At 37.3% G+C, this 12,510-nt stretch overlaps 1 protein-coding gene across 2 annotated transcripts; it reads right to left on the bottom strand.

The window, feature by feature from the left end:
- Positions 1 to 7,858: 7,858 nt before the first annotated feature.
- LOC136527032 (putative cysteine-rich receptor-like protein kinase 31) lies at positions 7,859 to 12,504 on the bottom strand. 2 transcript variants are annotated; one of them, XM_066519634.1, is made up of 8 exons: positions 12,184 to 12,504; positions 11,157 to 11,209; positions 10,575 to 10,660; positions 9,827 to 10,008; positions 9,501 to 9,702; positions 8,750 to 8,987; positions 8,512 to 8,665; positions 7,859 to 8,343 (listed from the first exon to the last, which is right to left on the bottom strand). In XM_066519634.1, the coding sequence occupies exons 1-8, from the start codon at positions 12,406 to 12,408 to the stop codon at positions 7,996 to 7,998; spliced, it is 1,488 nt and encodes a 495-aa protein (XP_066375731.1). In that variant the 5' UTR covers positions 12,409 to 12,504; the 3' UTR covers positions 7,859 to 7,995. The 2 variants fall into 2 exon arrangements, with proteins under 2 accessions (XP_066375731.1, XP_066375730.1); XM_066519633.1 differs by having other exon boundaries at positions 7,860 to 8,343; positions 11,157 to 11,212.
- Positions 12,505 to 12,510: the final 6 nt, after the last annotated feature.

Raw genomic sequence — 12,510 nt, 5'->3', positions numbered from 1 at the left:
TTTTTATTTTATTCTTTGTTACTTTAATAAATTTATTAATTTATTTTTTACTTTGTTATTTTCTAAATTTCATGTCATGTATATGATGTTCACATAGTATATATGTGATGCTTGATATTTTTTATGATATTCATTTAGTATACATGCGATGTTGTATGATGTATTTTATGAAGTTCATGTAGTATGCACGTAATGGCCCCGTTCGTTTCGCTGAAAAAACAAGATAAAACACTGTTCCGGCTGATTTGTTGTGAGAGAAAAATACTGTTCCGGCTAAAAAAAAGCTGAAAAATATGGATTATAAGAGAAGCGAACAGGGCCAATGTTTGGATGTTTTTTTATGATGTTTATGTAATATACATATAATATTTTAGGATATATTATGTGATGTTCACGCAGTATGCATGTAATGTTTTATGATATATTTTATGTATTCAATTAGTATTCATGTGATGTTCTTTTATTCTTCTATTATGTGGTCTTTATTTTTATTTTTTTCCTTATGCTTTGTTCTATCTTTTATTATTTTTGCTTCTATTTATGTTATGTTATTTATTTATTTCTATATATGTTATAGTTCTTGTTATTTATTTTTTTATATTGTCATGGATACTATAATATCATTCCCTAGAATATTTTTATTCTCAATATGCTATATTGTTTTTCTGAATTTAGAATATTTGTCTTACGAAGGCGGAGCATCTTATCTGAAATCTAGAACATCGTCTCCTCTTAATAAAATAAATATGTTCTATCTTCATAAGATTAATATTCATTAATAAAATTTTACCTAAATATATTCATGTGAGATCTAACACACTTCTTCAGACCCCGCACAGAGCGGGAGCTCTCTACACGGTACACCCCCTTTATATTCATGTGAGATCTTCATTGAAAGGACTTACTGTAACAAACACAATGGTGAAATCAAAATTTAATTTCAATTCTTAGTTTAACAGCTACAGTTAAAACTTTGGAGAAATATTTGGCTCGCTTTCCTAGGCATCATGCATGCATGCAGAAAGACAGTGGTCAGACGTGATAATTGGGCCATACACATACTCGTACGCACGAAAGTGGACCGGTGCAGACAGGAAGGTGAAAAGCTGGTTGACGCCATGCTGCCTGCCACCCAGGTCGGTGCATAGCACGACCCAGTGGGAACTGGGAAGGGCACGGTCTCCCTCCGTAAATGACAATATTGTTTAAGTTTGACTAGATTTATTAAAAATATTAGTAATGTTTTTTTTAAGTATAAGTTTAATATGACATTCTATTTAGCTATTCATCTACTGATAATAATTATGCACCATAATTATTTAATTTTTTATATATGTTTGGTCAAACTTAAAACTGTTTGACTTAAAAGAATACCGGACGGAGGAAGTACGCTTTAACTATTTGTTTTTTATATTGTTTATTTATGATTATTAGACAATGTAATTTTATTAAAAATCTAACTGAATTAAATTTATATTATTATTAATTAAAGAATTATTAGTCAAATAAATGATCAAAGATTGTAGGATAAGCAACGGTGGTGGCCGAAGCACAGGTGATGATGGGAGGGATGGCAGCAGCATTGACGCTAGGGGGGCGGGGGGGGGGGGGGGGGGGGGGGGGGGTTCGATGCACTAAACTAAACTTTAGTCCATGATTTGAATGCTAAATTGAAGGCCTAAACATGAACTAACCATGGATTAGAAAACTAATAGAGACTAATTGATAAGTAGAACCTATTAAAAATGATAAATTTAAATTAGTCTATGTTTAATTTGTTATCTAATAACGGACTAAACTTTAGTTCAGTGACCCAAGCAGACCCTTATTGACGTTCTAATAGTTGTTTGTGGCAAAGAAATTGGGGTTAATCCAGACAGCTAGATTAAAAGGAAATAACTCCATCTCCTTCCACACCACTGTTTTATGGGGATATGTAAAGAGTGGTACTAGGAAATTGTTGGAGGTGTATCAAAAGCTTCTTCTTCGTCCATTGTAAATAAAGAAATAAAAAAGAAAGAATCAATTTCAGTGCAAGAGGAACCTTTTGAATTTGACAGGTAGAATGACGTTGTCTGCAATTCCAGTGCACCTATCAATTGAGTCTGTCTCTTAGCTTAGGCCATAGAGGCAATTGACAAACGTGACAAACGTTGCCTGGCGTTCATCTGGTCTGGTTCCTATTTAGCAAGGGGAACTTCTCCGCCCTTCAGCAAGGAGAACTTCACCGACATCTTCGATGTCTACACCAACACCACCTCTGCAAAACACTTTTGCAAGAGGGTCTTCACCGGCTACTTTGGCATCTACATTGGCATCGCCTCCGGCAACACTTCGACATGAGGGGCTTCACCATAATATTTGACGTCTACCTCATCACCACCTCCGTCAACACATTGGCATGAGGGGCATCGAGACATCACATCTTTAGCGTCTACACCAACATTGTCTTCACCAAACACTTTGGTAGGAGGTTTCACCATCATCTTTGGCGAACTACAACAACTTGTTTCCGCCAACACCTTGGTTGGAGGGGCTTCGCCCACTATAACGGTTCAAGAGCCTTCGTAGACACGTTCGACATGAACACCTACAATGACTTGCCTTCATCACGGAGCTCAAGGGGCTCACCGACAACTTTGGCTCAGACATCTACTTCTACTACTACGTATGTCGACTACACCAAGCACAACTAAAGATTCAGTCACGAGAGCACCAGCCAAGAGGGGCTAGCGGAGCTACTGGAGGACTAGCCACTCCAGAGGCAAAACCTGGGGCACATGAGAGAAGATTTGGAGGATTCACAACAACCTTCTGGTACGACTACTTTGACTACATCAACTACAATGACCACATCAGTTCCCGAAAAAGAAGATGTGTCTATGGGTGAAGCTCTCGGTGACAAGGTCCCTAGAGAAAAGACACACCATCCACTAAAGCTACTAGCATGAAGGTCCCTGGAGAAAGAACATGTCATCAAGTGAAGCTCCTGGCATGAGGGTCCCTGAAGAAAGAACATGTCATCAAGCGAAGCTTCCAACGAGAAGGTTTTCGAAGCAAAGATCTATGCGCTGAGCAAAGCCATCAAGCTAAGTCATAGAAGCGGCGCCCAAAGGATTCAAAGCCCGAAGATGAGTATTTCTAGAAAATCAACATCAAGGCACTAAGAGTAGAAGCTTCAGGAATTAGGACAAGTATAGACCAATATAGTGAGCGTGCTCTTTTCTCCATGTCCTTTTTTCCATAGGGTTTTCGAGATAGAGTTTTTAGTGAGGCACGCAGGTGTAGGTTGCAAAGGGTGATCCTCACGACCAGGATTCAAGTTGTATTTGTGCCTCTTCTAATATAAGTCTCTACTAGGTCATGTAGTACCGGCCATAACCTAGTAGCTGAGGGGCTACTATTGGGGAACCCATAAGGTATCTGGGCCAAGTTTCCCCTAACTAGTGCCTAGAGTAGTGTCATGTAAAACCCAACTCCACCAACGGGCCACTTGTAAATAACATTGCCTATATATAGTGCCTAAGGGCATGAGGGCAAAGGGGGCTCTCATTTCCTCTCATTCTCATGTGTGCCAAAGCCTAGCTCTCTCCTCTCCTCTCCACCCTGTTTGAAACTGTCAGTTCCAACATAAACTCTCTTTAGAATTTTACTAGGGGATTACTGTATTTCCACAACATGGCGAAAGGACTACTAATGTTGTCAAGTGCCTCTTTCTTATACCAAAGCCATATACTAGTACACATTTCACTATTTTTGTTATGTATGAGTACTAGTTTCTAACAATGCTAACACTTAGAGCACTAGTTGTAGATATGATGTGACACTTCAAGAGAAGTTTTTGTTAGTTAATCAGAGCCCTTAGTTTAACTCTTTTGTCTGGTTGTTAGTTCATCAGAGCCCTCAGTTTATCAAGTCTCGTCTGCTTGTTAGTTCGAATACCTTTGTTATTGAGAAGAATTAGTTTGATAGTTCCTAGTATCTCTTTCGGCTGCTTGTTGGTTCGGTTATTGGGAAGAATCAGTCTGATAGTTCCTAATATTTTGTTCGTCTGCTTGTTGTTTCGAATAGGAACTTAGAATGAATCGGTTCGTAGTCTGATTTGCTTTTGGGTAAAGTTCCTAGTATCTTGTTCCTCTGCTTGTTGCTTCGAATATGAAGTTAGCATGAATTGGTTCGTAGTCTGGTACTCTAATTTGCATTATACAGAAATTGACATTTCTTTATGTTAATTGTTTCAAGTTATACAGAAATTCTATGAATTTATGAAATCATGTTCAATTATTGTTATATTATGTGCTACACATACAATTAGAACTATACGCGCGATATTATGCATCTAAATATTAAACTTTAGGAGCTTATGTTGTTAAAAGAAAATTGACACCCTTTCATACTTTGAATACACAAGGCCAAAATTCTAAACCCCTGATAGGAGGAGGGGTTATTACACGCGTGCACATCAGGGACGGACCTACAGGGTATGCAGGGTGGGCCACCGCATACCCTGGGGTCCGCCAGTCATAGAGATAGGTAGAATTTTTCAATGTAAAAAATAAATTGCATAAGAAATTTTTTTGGTTTACCGAATTGTATAATTTTTTTTTGCTGCGCATACCCAGAGGTAAAAACCTAGGTCCGTCACTGGTGCACATGAGCTATTGGCACCAATGTCTTTGCATGCCCATAAACCATCATTAAGAACTTTTGATCCCCATATCCCACCACTTTATGCCATCGTGTTTCACATCTCGACATTTCAGCATGTCTTCTTGTCGTAGCCCTAATAATTAAGATCGTCGAGTTGCTCTTTCCTCATGTTCCTGGTTAGAACACTACCATTGACGTCAACAAGTCAATTACAATTAATGATTGTGGCGTAAATCTCAGTTTTCATGTCGATGATCTATGTGAGAAACAATTTCCGACAGCCAAGAATATGACATAATCACAAAAACCATAGTATCTTTCAGTATCTTATATGCATAATTGTTCCATTTTCCAATGCGAATACATGAAAAGCTCCCCAACAAGACCAAAATATCATTGATTTTTTTATTCGTTAAAAGTTAGTCACAAGCAAGAACAAACATGGTCGCAGCTGACCAATAGCAATGCGGTAGAGTGGTATAGATGCAGGCACAAGAGCAGTAACTCAGCATAAAAGATGGTTCCATAGGAATAAGTAAATAAATAGTAATTTGCAAAAGTTATTCTCAACTTAAAAAAACCCAAATGTTATTAATAAGACTATATCTACTGCACTATTTTCGCAGGCGAGTTATTTGGATTTATGGGTTGGGCTCGTTGAGTCTTTAGAGTTTGTGTCTGGAGGCTAAAGGCAGCTCTCACAAACCTCTAAACAACTCTTAGATTTAGGAGGAACAACGGCCCTATAGTGATGACGGTTATGGGGAAACCGTGTGGTGGAAGGAGCACTGTCGGTTAGGTGGCGGAGCATGTAGGATGGTCGTTAGGTAGGGATGGGTCAGCCATAGCATGGTCGAAGACAGATTAGCAGCGCAGCTGTGGAGTGTGGGGAGGAGCCATATCGAAGACTGTAGGAGAAAAGTGGCACGACGAGGGTAGGGGTGAGTCAGCCATAGCATGGAGAATGAAAGATGAATTAGCAGTGCAGCAGTGGGCTGTGGCCTAGCTAAGGAGAGCAAGGAGCCATCGAAGATGAGTGAGAGCACGTACGAGGGTCGAGGGGCACGAGGAAATAAAAAAGGCACCAATCATTAATTTCGATAATAAACACTACATGGAGAGCACTCTCCACCGAGTCTTAACTTTCAGCTTTCTAGAAAAAAAACAATTAGTCCTTGATCTTTTCCAAAAAAAATTGTCCTTCACCTCTCTAAAATTAGCAATTTCTCTATTCCTATTTCCGTCCAACTTTCCAAAAAAAGGGTTAAGTCCAATTTACACCCTCCAACTTGCAGCAAAGTTCGGATTTCAACCTTGAACTTCAAAACCGGACAACTTTGACCCTCCAACTCTCGAAAAAGTTCAACTTTCAACCTTCTGGGCGGTTTTACGAGTGAACAGTAACTTTTGATATTTTCGGAAGCGCCGAAATTTTATATTATTTTTTCGAGCATCTTGACGTCCTCAAATGAAAAAAACCCAAAACTACAAAGTTGTAGATCTCATCGAGGTCTACAATTTATATATAAAAACTATCTTCATCCGACATCGTATTCAAGGGTTTTCTAATTTTTAAAATTTGAGTCTCATCACGCGATAAAATATGGTGCTGAAATTTTATATTATTTTTTCGAGCATCTTACTGTCCTCAAATGAAAAAACTCAAAACTACAAAGTTGTAGATCTCATCGAGATCTACAATTTACATATAAAAATTATCTTCATCCGACATCGTATTGAAGGGTTTTCTATTTTTTTTTAAATTTGAGTCTCATCACGCGACAAAATTGTTTCATGCGTGATGAGACTCAAATTTCAAAAAATAGAAAACCCTTCAATACGATGTCGGATGAAGATAATTTTTATATGTAAATTGTAAACCTCGATGATATCTACAACTTTGTAGTTTTGAGTTTTTTCATTTGAGGACAGTAAGATGCTCGAAAAAATAATATAAAATTTCAGCACCATATTTTATCGCGTGATGAGACTCAAATTTTAAAAAATAGAAAACTCTTCAATACGATGTCGGATGAAGATAATTTTTATATATAAATTGTAGACCTCGATGAGATATACAACTTTATAGTTTTGAGTTTTTTCATTTGAGGATGTTAAGATGCTCGAAAAAATAATATAAAATTTCGGCGCTTCTGAAAATATCAAAAGTTACTGTTCACCTGCAAAACCGTCCAGATTGAAAGTTGAACTTTTTGGAGAGTTGGATGGCCAAAGTTGTCCGGTTTTGAAGTTCAAGGTTGAAATCCGAACTTTGCTGCAAGTTGGAGGGTGTAAATTGGACTTAACCCCCCAAAAAATAGTTGCTGCCAATTTCCAAAAATAGAATTATTTTTAATTCTCAATCTGGTGTAGATTTTTGTCTTATATAGACATACTAAAAATACTTCTTCGAAACATCCAAGTTGCATCATCAAGCATAAGGTACAATCTTGAACAAAAAAGATTCATTTTGAGAACAACAAAGTTACATGTCAAGGCGTAAATTGTATATTCAAAATTAATTATTTTTAGAAAACAACAAAGTTATTTGATCATAATGGAAAAGTTAATTTTTTAAAACAATAAAATTACATCATCAGAGTATAAGTAATAATTTTGAACAACAAAGAAGTTAAATTTACAAAACAGTTAAGTTACTTTTCCATAACATCAAAGTTACATCTTTGAGACAACAAGGTTAATTTTCTATCAGACATAACTTTTTCACTAGTTCTATTCACAGACTATAGACCATAGCTTACAAAATTCCTTTTCCTATTAGATGTAACTTTTCACATGTTACATTTACGGACCATAAAGTTACTTTTGTGGTTACAGGCACAAAGTAAACAAATCATCTTTCTTATTTGTATTCTGAGAAAGTTTGTGGACTCTCCTTTTTTTAGACTAAAATGGAGGACCTGCTCTTTTTGTTTCCTGTTGAGCAAGAGTAATTCTGTAATTGCTAACAGGTGGCGATGCATGTGGATATTACTCTTCTACTTGGTTTTATGCTAGTAAAGTTTAGTATCCAGGCTCGTTGGTGAAATCTGCTATGAATTTGATGGCTGAGGCAGTGTTTGTGCGCCAACAAGCTCTAACACATTGACTAAGATATCACCATAGCAGCAATGAAGATACAAATACTTTTTTCCTGACAATGTCATGGATAGTTACCGATTAACCATTAGATATTATAGGTAAAATCCAAAAACGGTAAGAGTGATGTAATATACACACACAGACAGTATGCTCCTAATATTTGACATTCTGCATGAAGTGGCCCAAAGCCCATCACATTTCAAGTTCTCCATGTTCTGTTATATATTAATTTGTGTCTACATTTTAGGTCTCTGGGTCTACAATGATGCGGACCCTAGTTGACATAGGTGCTGAACTTGTGATTGTTATGTCTATGGTCCTACTTGACTGGCTAACATATGTCGATAACTTGTCACCAGTAGCACCTCGCTTGTACAGCTCAGACGGCTGCTTAGGATCTGGTAATAAACTTATGCTTTGAAAGTTCAAGAGTGACACAACATCCGACATGGTGGGACGATCTGCGGGTTCCTCCTGAGCGCAGAGTAGTGCCACTTGAGCATACTGCATTACATCAGCAAGTTCAAATTCATCACTCAATATTGGATCCACAAGCTCATGTAACCTTCCATCATTCCAAAGTTGCCATGCCTGAAATATTTTTCTTCAATTTGTTTAGCACCAGCAATAATATTGTAGTGTAAATACAAATTCATAAATGGTATATAACGTTTTGGAACAAATATGTAGAGGAGAAAGCAACAGCAAATATTCAATATTTTGAAATGGGGGGCATTTTGAAATGCCATGTTTACTCACATCTCGTACAAGGGTGCCAACAGAATCTCCTTGCTTCTCCAGTATGGTATTCTTTCGCCCACTGATGGTCACTAAAACCATCACCCCAAAGCTAAACACATCTGTCTTTAGTGAATATACACCTTGAGACGTGTACTCAGGAGCTTTGTAGCCACTTCATAAACACCAAAAGAGAGACATTAACACATTGGAACACTATTGTTGCACAAGCCTAGAATTGAAATTATGTGTATCTTACCTAGTCCCCACAACCCTGCTTGTACACTCTTCAGCGAAATCTGAACTCAGAGTTCTAGCTGATCCAAAATCAGCAATCTTTGGGTTCATGTCAGGATCTAACAGGATGTTCTTAGGTTTCAAATCCCTATGGACAATCCATAACTTGGACTGTTTGTGAAGGTAAACAAGTCCTTCAGCTAACCCTTTGATTATATTGATTCGCTTAGACCAGTCTAGCAACGACCCCATTCTTTTGTCTGAAAATGTGCAAAAGAACAATTGTGATTCAGTTTAAAATGAAATTACAGTTTACACAACTACAATCAAAATGAGAATAGCTTCAGATCAATTATGATAAAAAACCAAGAATAAAGTGAAACAAGAGTGGAATCTTTGGAAAGAGTGCAATAGGCATATATTTGAAAATAAATTCCAAACAGTGCAGCAAGTGGCATCCAGAGTTTAGGATGACATTGAGTAGCTTAAGAGGGCATTTAATTCATTGCTGTAGACCTCAACCTGTAAATCTTGCTTTGTGTGCAATTTTGTGTTGTGGAAAAATCTTGCCAGGTGAATTATGTAGTGCTCCTGTGGAGTTTCGGGACTGGCCATGCCCATGGGTGTATATAAATTATAAAGATGTTTAAACTTTGTTTCCCTTCTTAATCGAAAGGCAGAGCTCCTACCAGTTATGACTCATGTTAGAAAAAACAAATGGAGGAACTATATCGAAACATACTGTGAAAATAACAGGTCATAGGGATGTGTACCAAAGATGAAATGGTGCAGGCTACCCTTGTGCATGAACTCATACACTAGAATCCTTTCTTTCCCATGGATACACCACCCAAAAAATCTAACTAGATTGGTATGCTGAAGCCTCGCAAGCAGAAATTCACTGCTGAAATCAAACACTGTAGCATTTTCATCCATCCTTTTGATGGCAATCATGGATCCATCAGGCAACTGACCCTGCAATGATTAATTAGATCTACTTTAAACAACCTTTCAAGAATACAAAAATAGCGCCACATTTGAAAGTCAAAGGATATAAGCAATCACTCCATTAGTCATTTCTATTTTGGGTTATAATTACCTTGTAAACTGTAGCAAAACCACCCCACCCGATTTTTCTACTTTCTGAGAAATTGTCTGTAGCATCAATAATCTGGAAGAATTCAAACCTTCTGAATCCTGAGCAACTCTCTTGAGTACGGATGCAAAGCTCCAACAGTTCCTCAATGTCCAGACTTTTCTGTTCTCTTAAGTCCAGTGCTCCTGAATCATGGATAAGCTATCTATGTTAACTGTAGAATCTCAACGCTTGCTGATATGGCTAATCAAAAACAAAAATACCATGAAAATGTTCAAGTTTCTTTGGTAGATCATTGAATCAACACATTGGAAGACTTTTGTAGTGTGGATACCGAAATATCATTTTACTTTGAAAGGAACTATTTAGTGTAGAACTTTATGCAAGAGTGTGTAATTTGCCTCTTACAGATATGTTAGTAACACTAGTAGCTTAATACTCTTCCCATGACTCATGCTAATTTCATTTTTTATATATACAGTATGAAATTCTGTGTGGCATACAAAAGTGGTATAAAAGATATTAAATTATTAGTGACATGTCACCCTTTTTCATTATTCCTGTTGCAGTATGTTCAAAAGCGTTAGTAGTAGAGTATTAAAAATTATGCATGTAATAAAAATTAGTGATTCTTGGAGCAAAAACATTACCATGAGAATTTAGTATTTGAGTTTTGATTTATTTTATTATTATTATTTTGGTTGATTCTACATTCCCGAGAACTAGAAAATTTACAGTGGCGACTGTCTACCTGCTAATGGTTGTTTTGCAACACTGCAAACTTGTGTAGCTCCTTGAATGTGTATTTTGGTGAAGTCCGAAACACTTCTTGGAAACCTAATGGTAGATAAAGATCATTATTATGCCAAAACCATCAATAATATCAATAGTCTGAAAAAGATGAAAAATATGTTCAACAGAAGAATAGGTTGCTTGGTTACATAATTAGAGGTTCACTCGGATTTTTTAAGTAAAAAATACTTGTTGCTCTATGAACAAATATGCTAGAAATTTGTGGAAGCAAAATTCTTTTTAGACAAATTAATTCATAGTATACAGTAACAGAAATGCTTTTTCAGAACTCTATGTCCAGAAATGTTTTTTTTTTTTTTTGCAGAACGTAAGATCTAAAATCAGTTATTAGTCATTAATTAGCCAAATATGAACGGTAATGTTCTAATTGTTCATCTATTGAATTTCACTTAGGATGCCAATTTCTTAATAAAGAATTGATAATGATATAATTTGGGATTTTGTAGGGCATGATAAAGTTTGCTATTTGACACCTGGCAATCACGTGCTGAGTAATCCACTACATTAAAAGTAATCTAACCTGACATGATGGTTTGAACCATTCGTGATTAGACCTGGTACTCCCTCGGCAGTCTGCTGGACAACGGTAGAAAGAAAACTCAACGAACGGAACAGTCAAAATTTACAAATGCTACAGATGTATATTGAGTGATTGAACAGTAAGCCATATATTTTTAGGATTGTCTTAAAAAAATAATACTAGAAAAAATAAGGGAGATTTGATCAATTGAGAGCTACTCCCTCCATCCATATTTAAGTGTCAATCAAACTTTCTCAAGTTTAACTAGGTTGTGTTTAAATTCATGGGCTAAAATTTAGGGGTGTCACATCGGGTGTCACATGGGGTTATCACATAGAAGTGTTCGGATAGTAATAATAAAACAAATTACACAAGTCCTCAGTAATCCGCGAGATGAAATTATTAAGCCTAATTAATCCATCATTAGCACATATTTACTGTAGCAACACATTGTCAAACCATGGACTAATTAGGCTTAAAAAATTCATCTCACAAAGTAGTCGCAATCTGTGTAATTAATTATTTTTAGTCTATATTTAATACTCCATGCATGTGTCTAAACATACGATGTGATAGTGACTAAACTTTAGAGAGAGGAACTAAACAAGACCTAAGTTTGTAGAAAATATTATCAACATTTATATCTCTAAATAAATTTATTATGAAAATAAATTCAACGATCTATCGAACGGTACTAATTATGTACTATAAATATTAATATTCTATTTTATATATTTAGTCAAAGTTAAGTATGTTCGAGTTATTGGGAAGTGACAACGGTAGATTAAAGGGACAGAGGGAGTTTTATATTTAATATAAAACTGTTCCATTTGCATAATTCCTACTTCCTGGGGTCAACTGAAAGGAGAATTTGGGATGGTATTACAGACAGGTCAAATTAATCTCCTTCAAATCAGTTCTTCTTGACCTCACACATACAAGATATATGAACTGAAGTACCAAATCAAGAAGCCACCTCATAAGTATTAGTACTTACTAATTAATCAGCAAGGTAAAACACGCATACCTTGGCATGGCGATCATGCGTACTGTCGACGAGGGCGATGAGTGGGACTAAGCGGATGAACATGTCGATCTCCTTCTCCGCAGAGCGGAGCTCGTCAGCCATCCGGGCGCCGAGGAACAGGCTGCGGAGGTACCCGCAGTCCTGGCACGCCGTGACGAGCGCGTAGCACCGCCGCAGTGCGCCCTGGAGCTGCTCGAGCGGCCGCCGCGTGGCCTCCCGCCGCATCAGCTCGGCGAGCTCCAGCTCCTGCAGCAGGCCGCCGACGACCTCCACGTGCTGCGCCAGCCGGCGGCACGCGTCGCGGTGGCGGCGCGCCGCCAACGCGGC

The sequence above is a fragment of the Miscanthus floridulus genome, chromosome 19, assembly GCF_019320115.1.
Source record: "Miscanthus floridulus cultivar M001 chromosome 19, ASM1932011v1, whole genome shotgun sequence".
NCBI lineage: Eukaryota > Viridiplantae > Streptophyta > Magnoliopsida > Poales > Poaceae > Miscanthus > Miscanthus floridulus.
The sequence above is the reverse complement of the archived record's forward strand: the minus strand, read 5'-3'. Positions and strand labels throughout refer to the sequence as shown.

Coding starts and splice junctions, on each gene's coding strand:
- LOC136527032 (XM_066519633.1), bottom strand. CDS start 12,408: ATGCGGCGGGAGGCCACGCGGCGGCCGCTCGAGCAGCTCCAGGGCGCA. Junction 9,703..9,826: donor GTTTTGCTACAGTTTACAAG/GTAATTATAACC, acceptor TAATCATTGCAG/GGTCAGTTGCCTGATGGATC. Junction 8,666..8,749: donor AGCAGGGTTGTGGGGACTAG/GTAAGATACACA, acceptor GTGTTTATGAAG/TGGCTACAAAGCTCCTGAGT.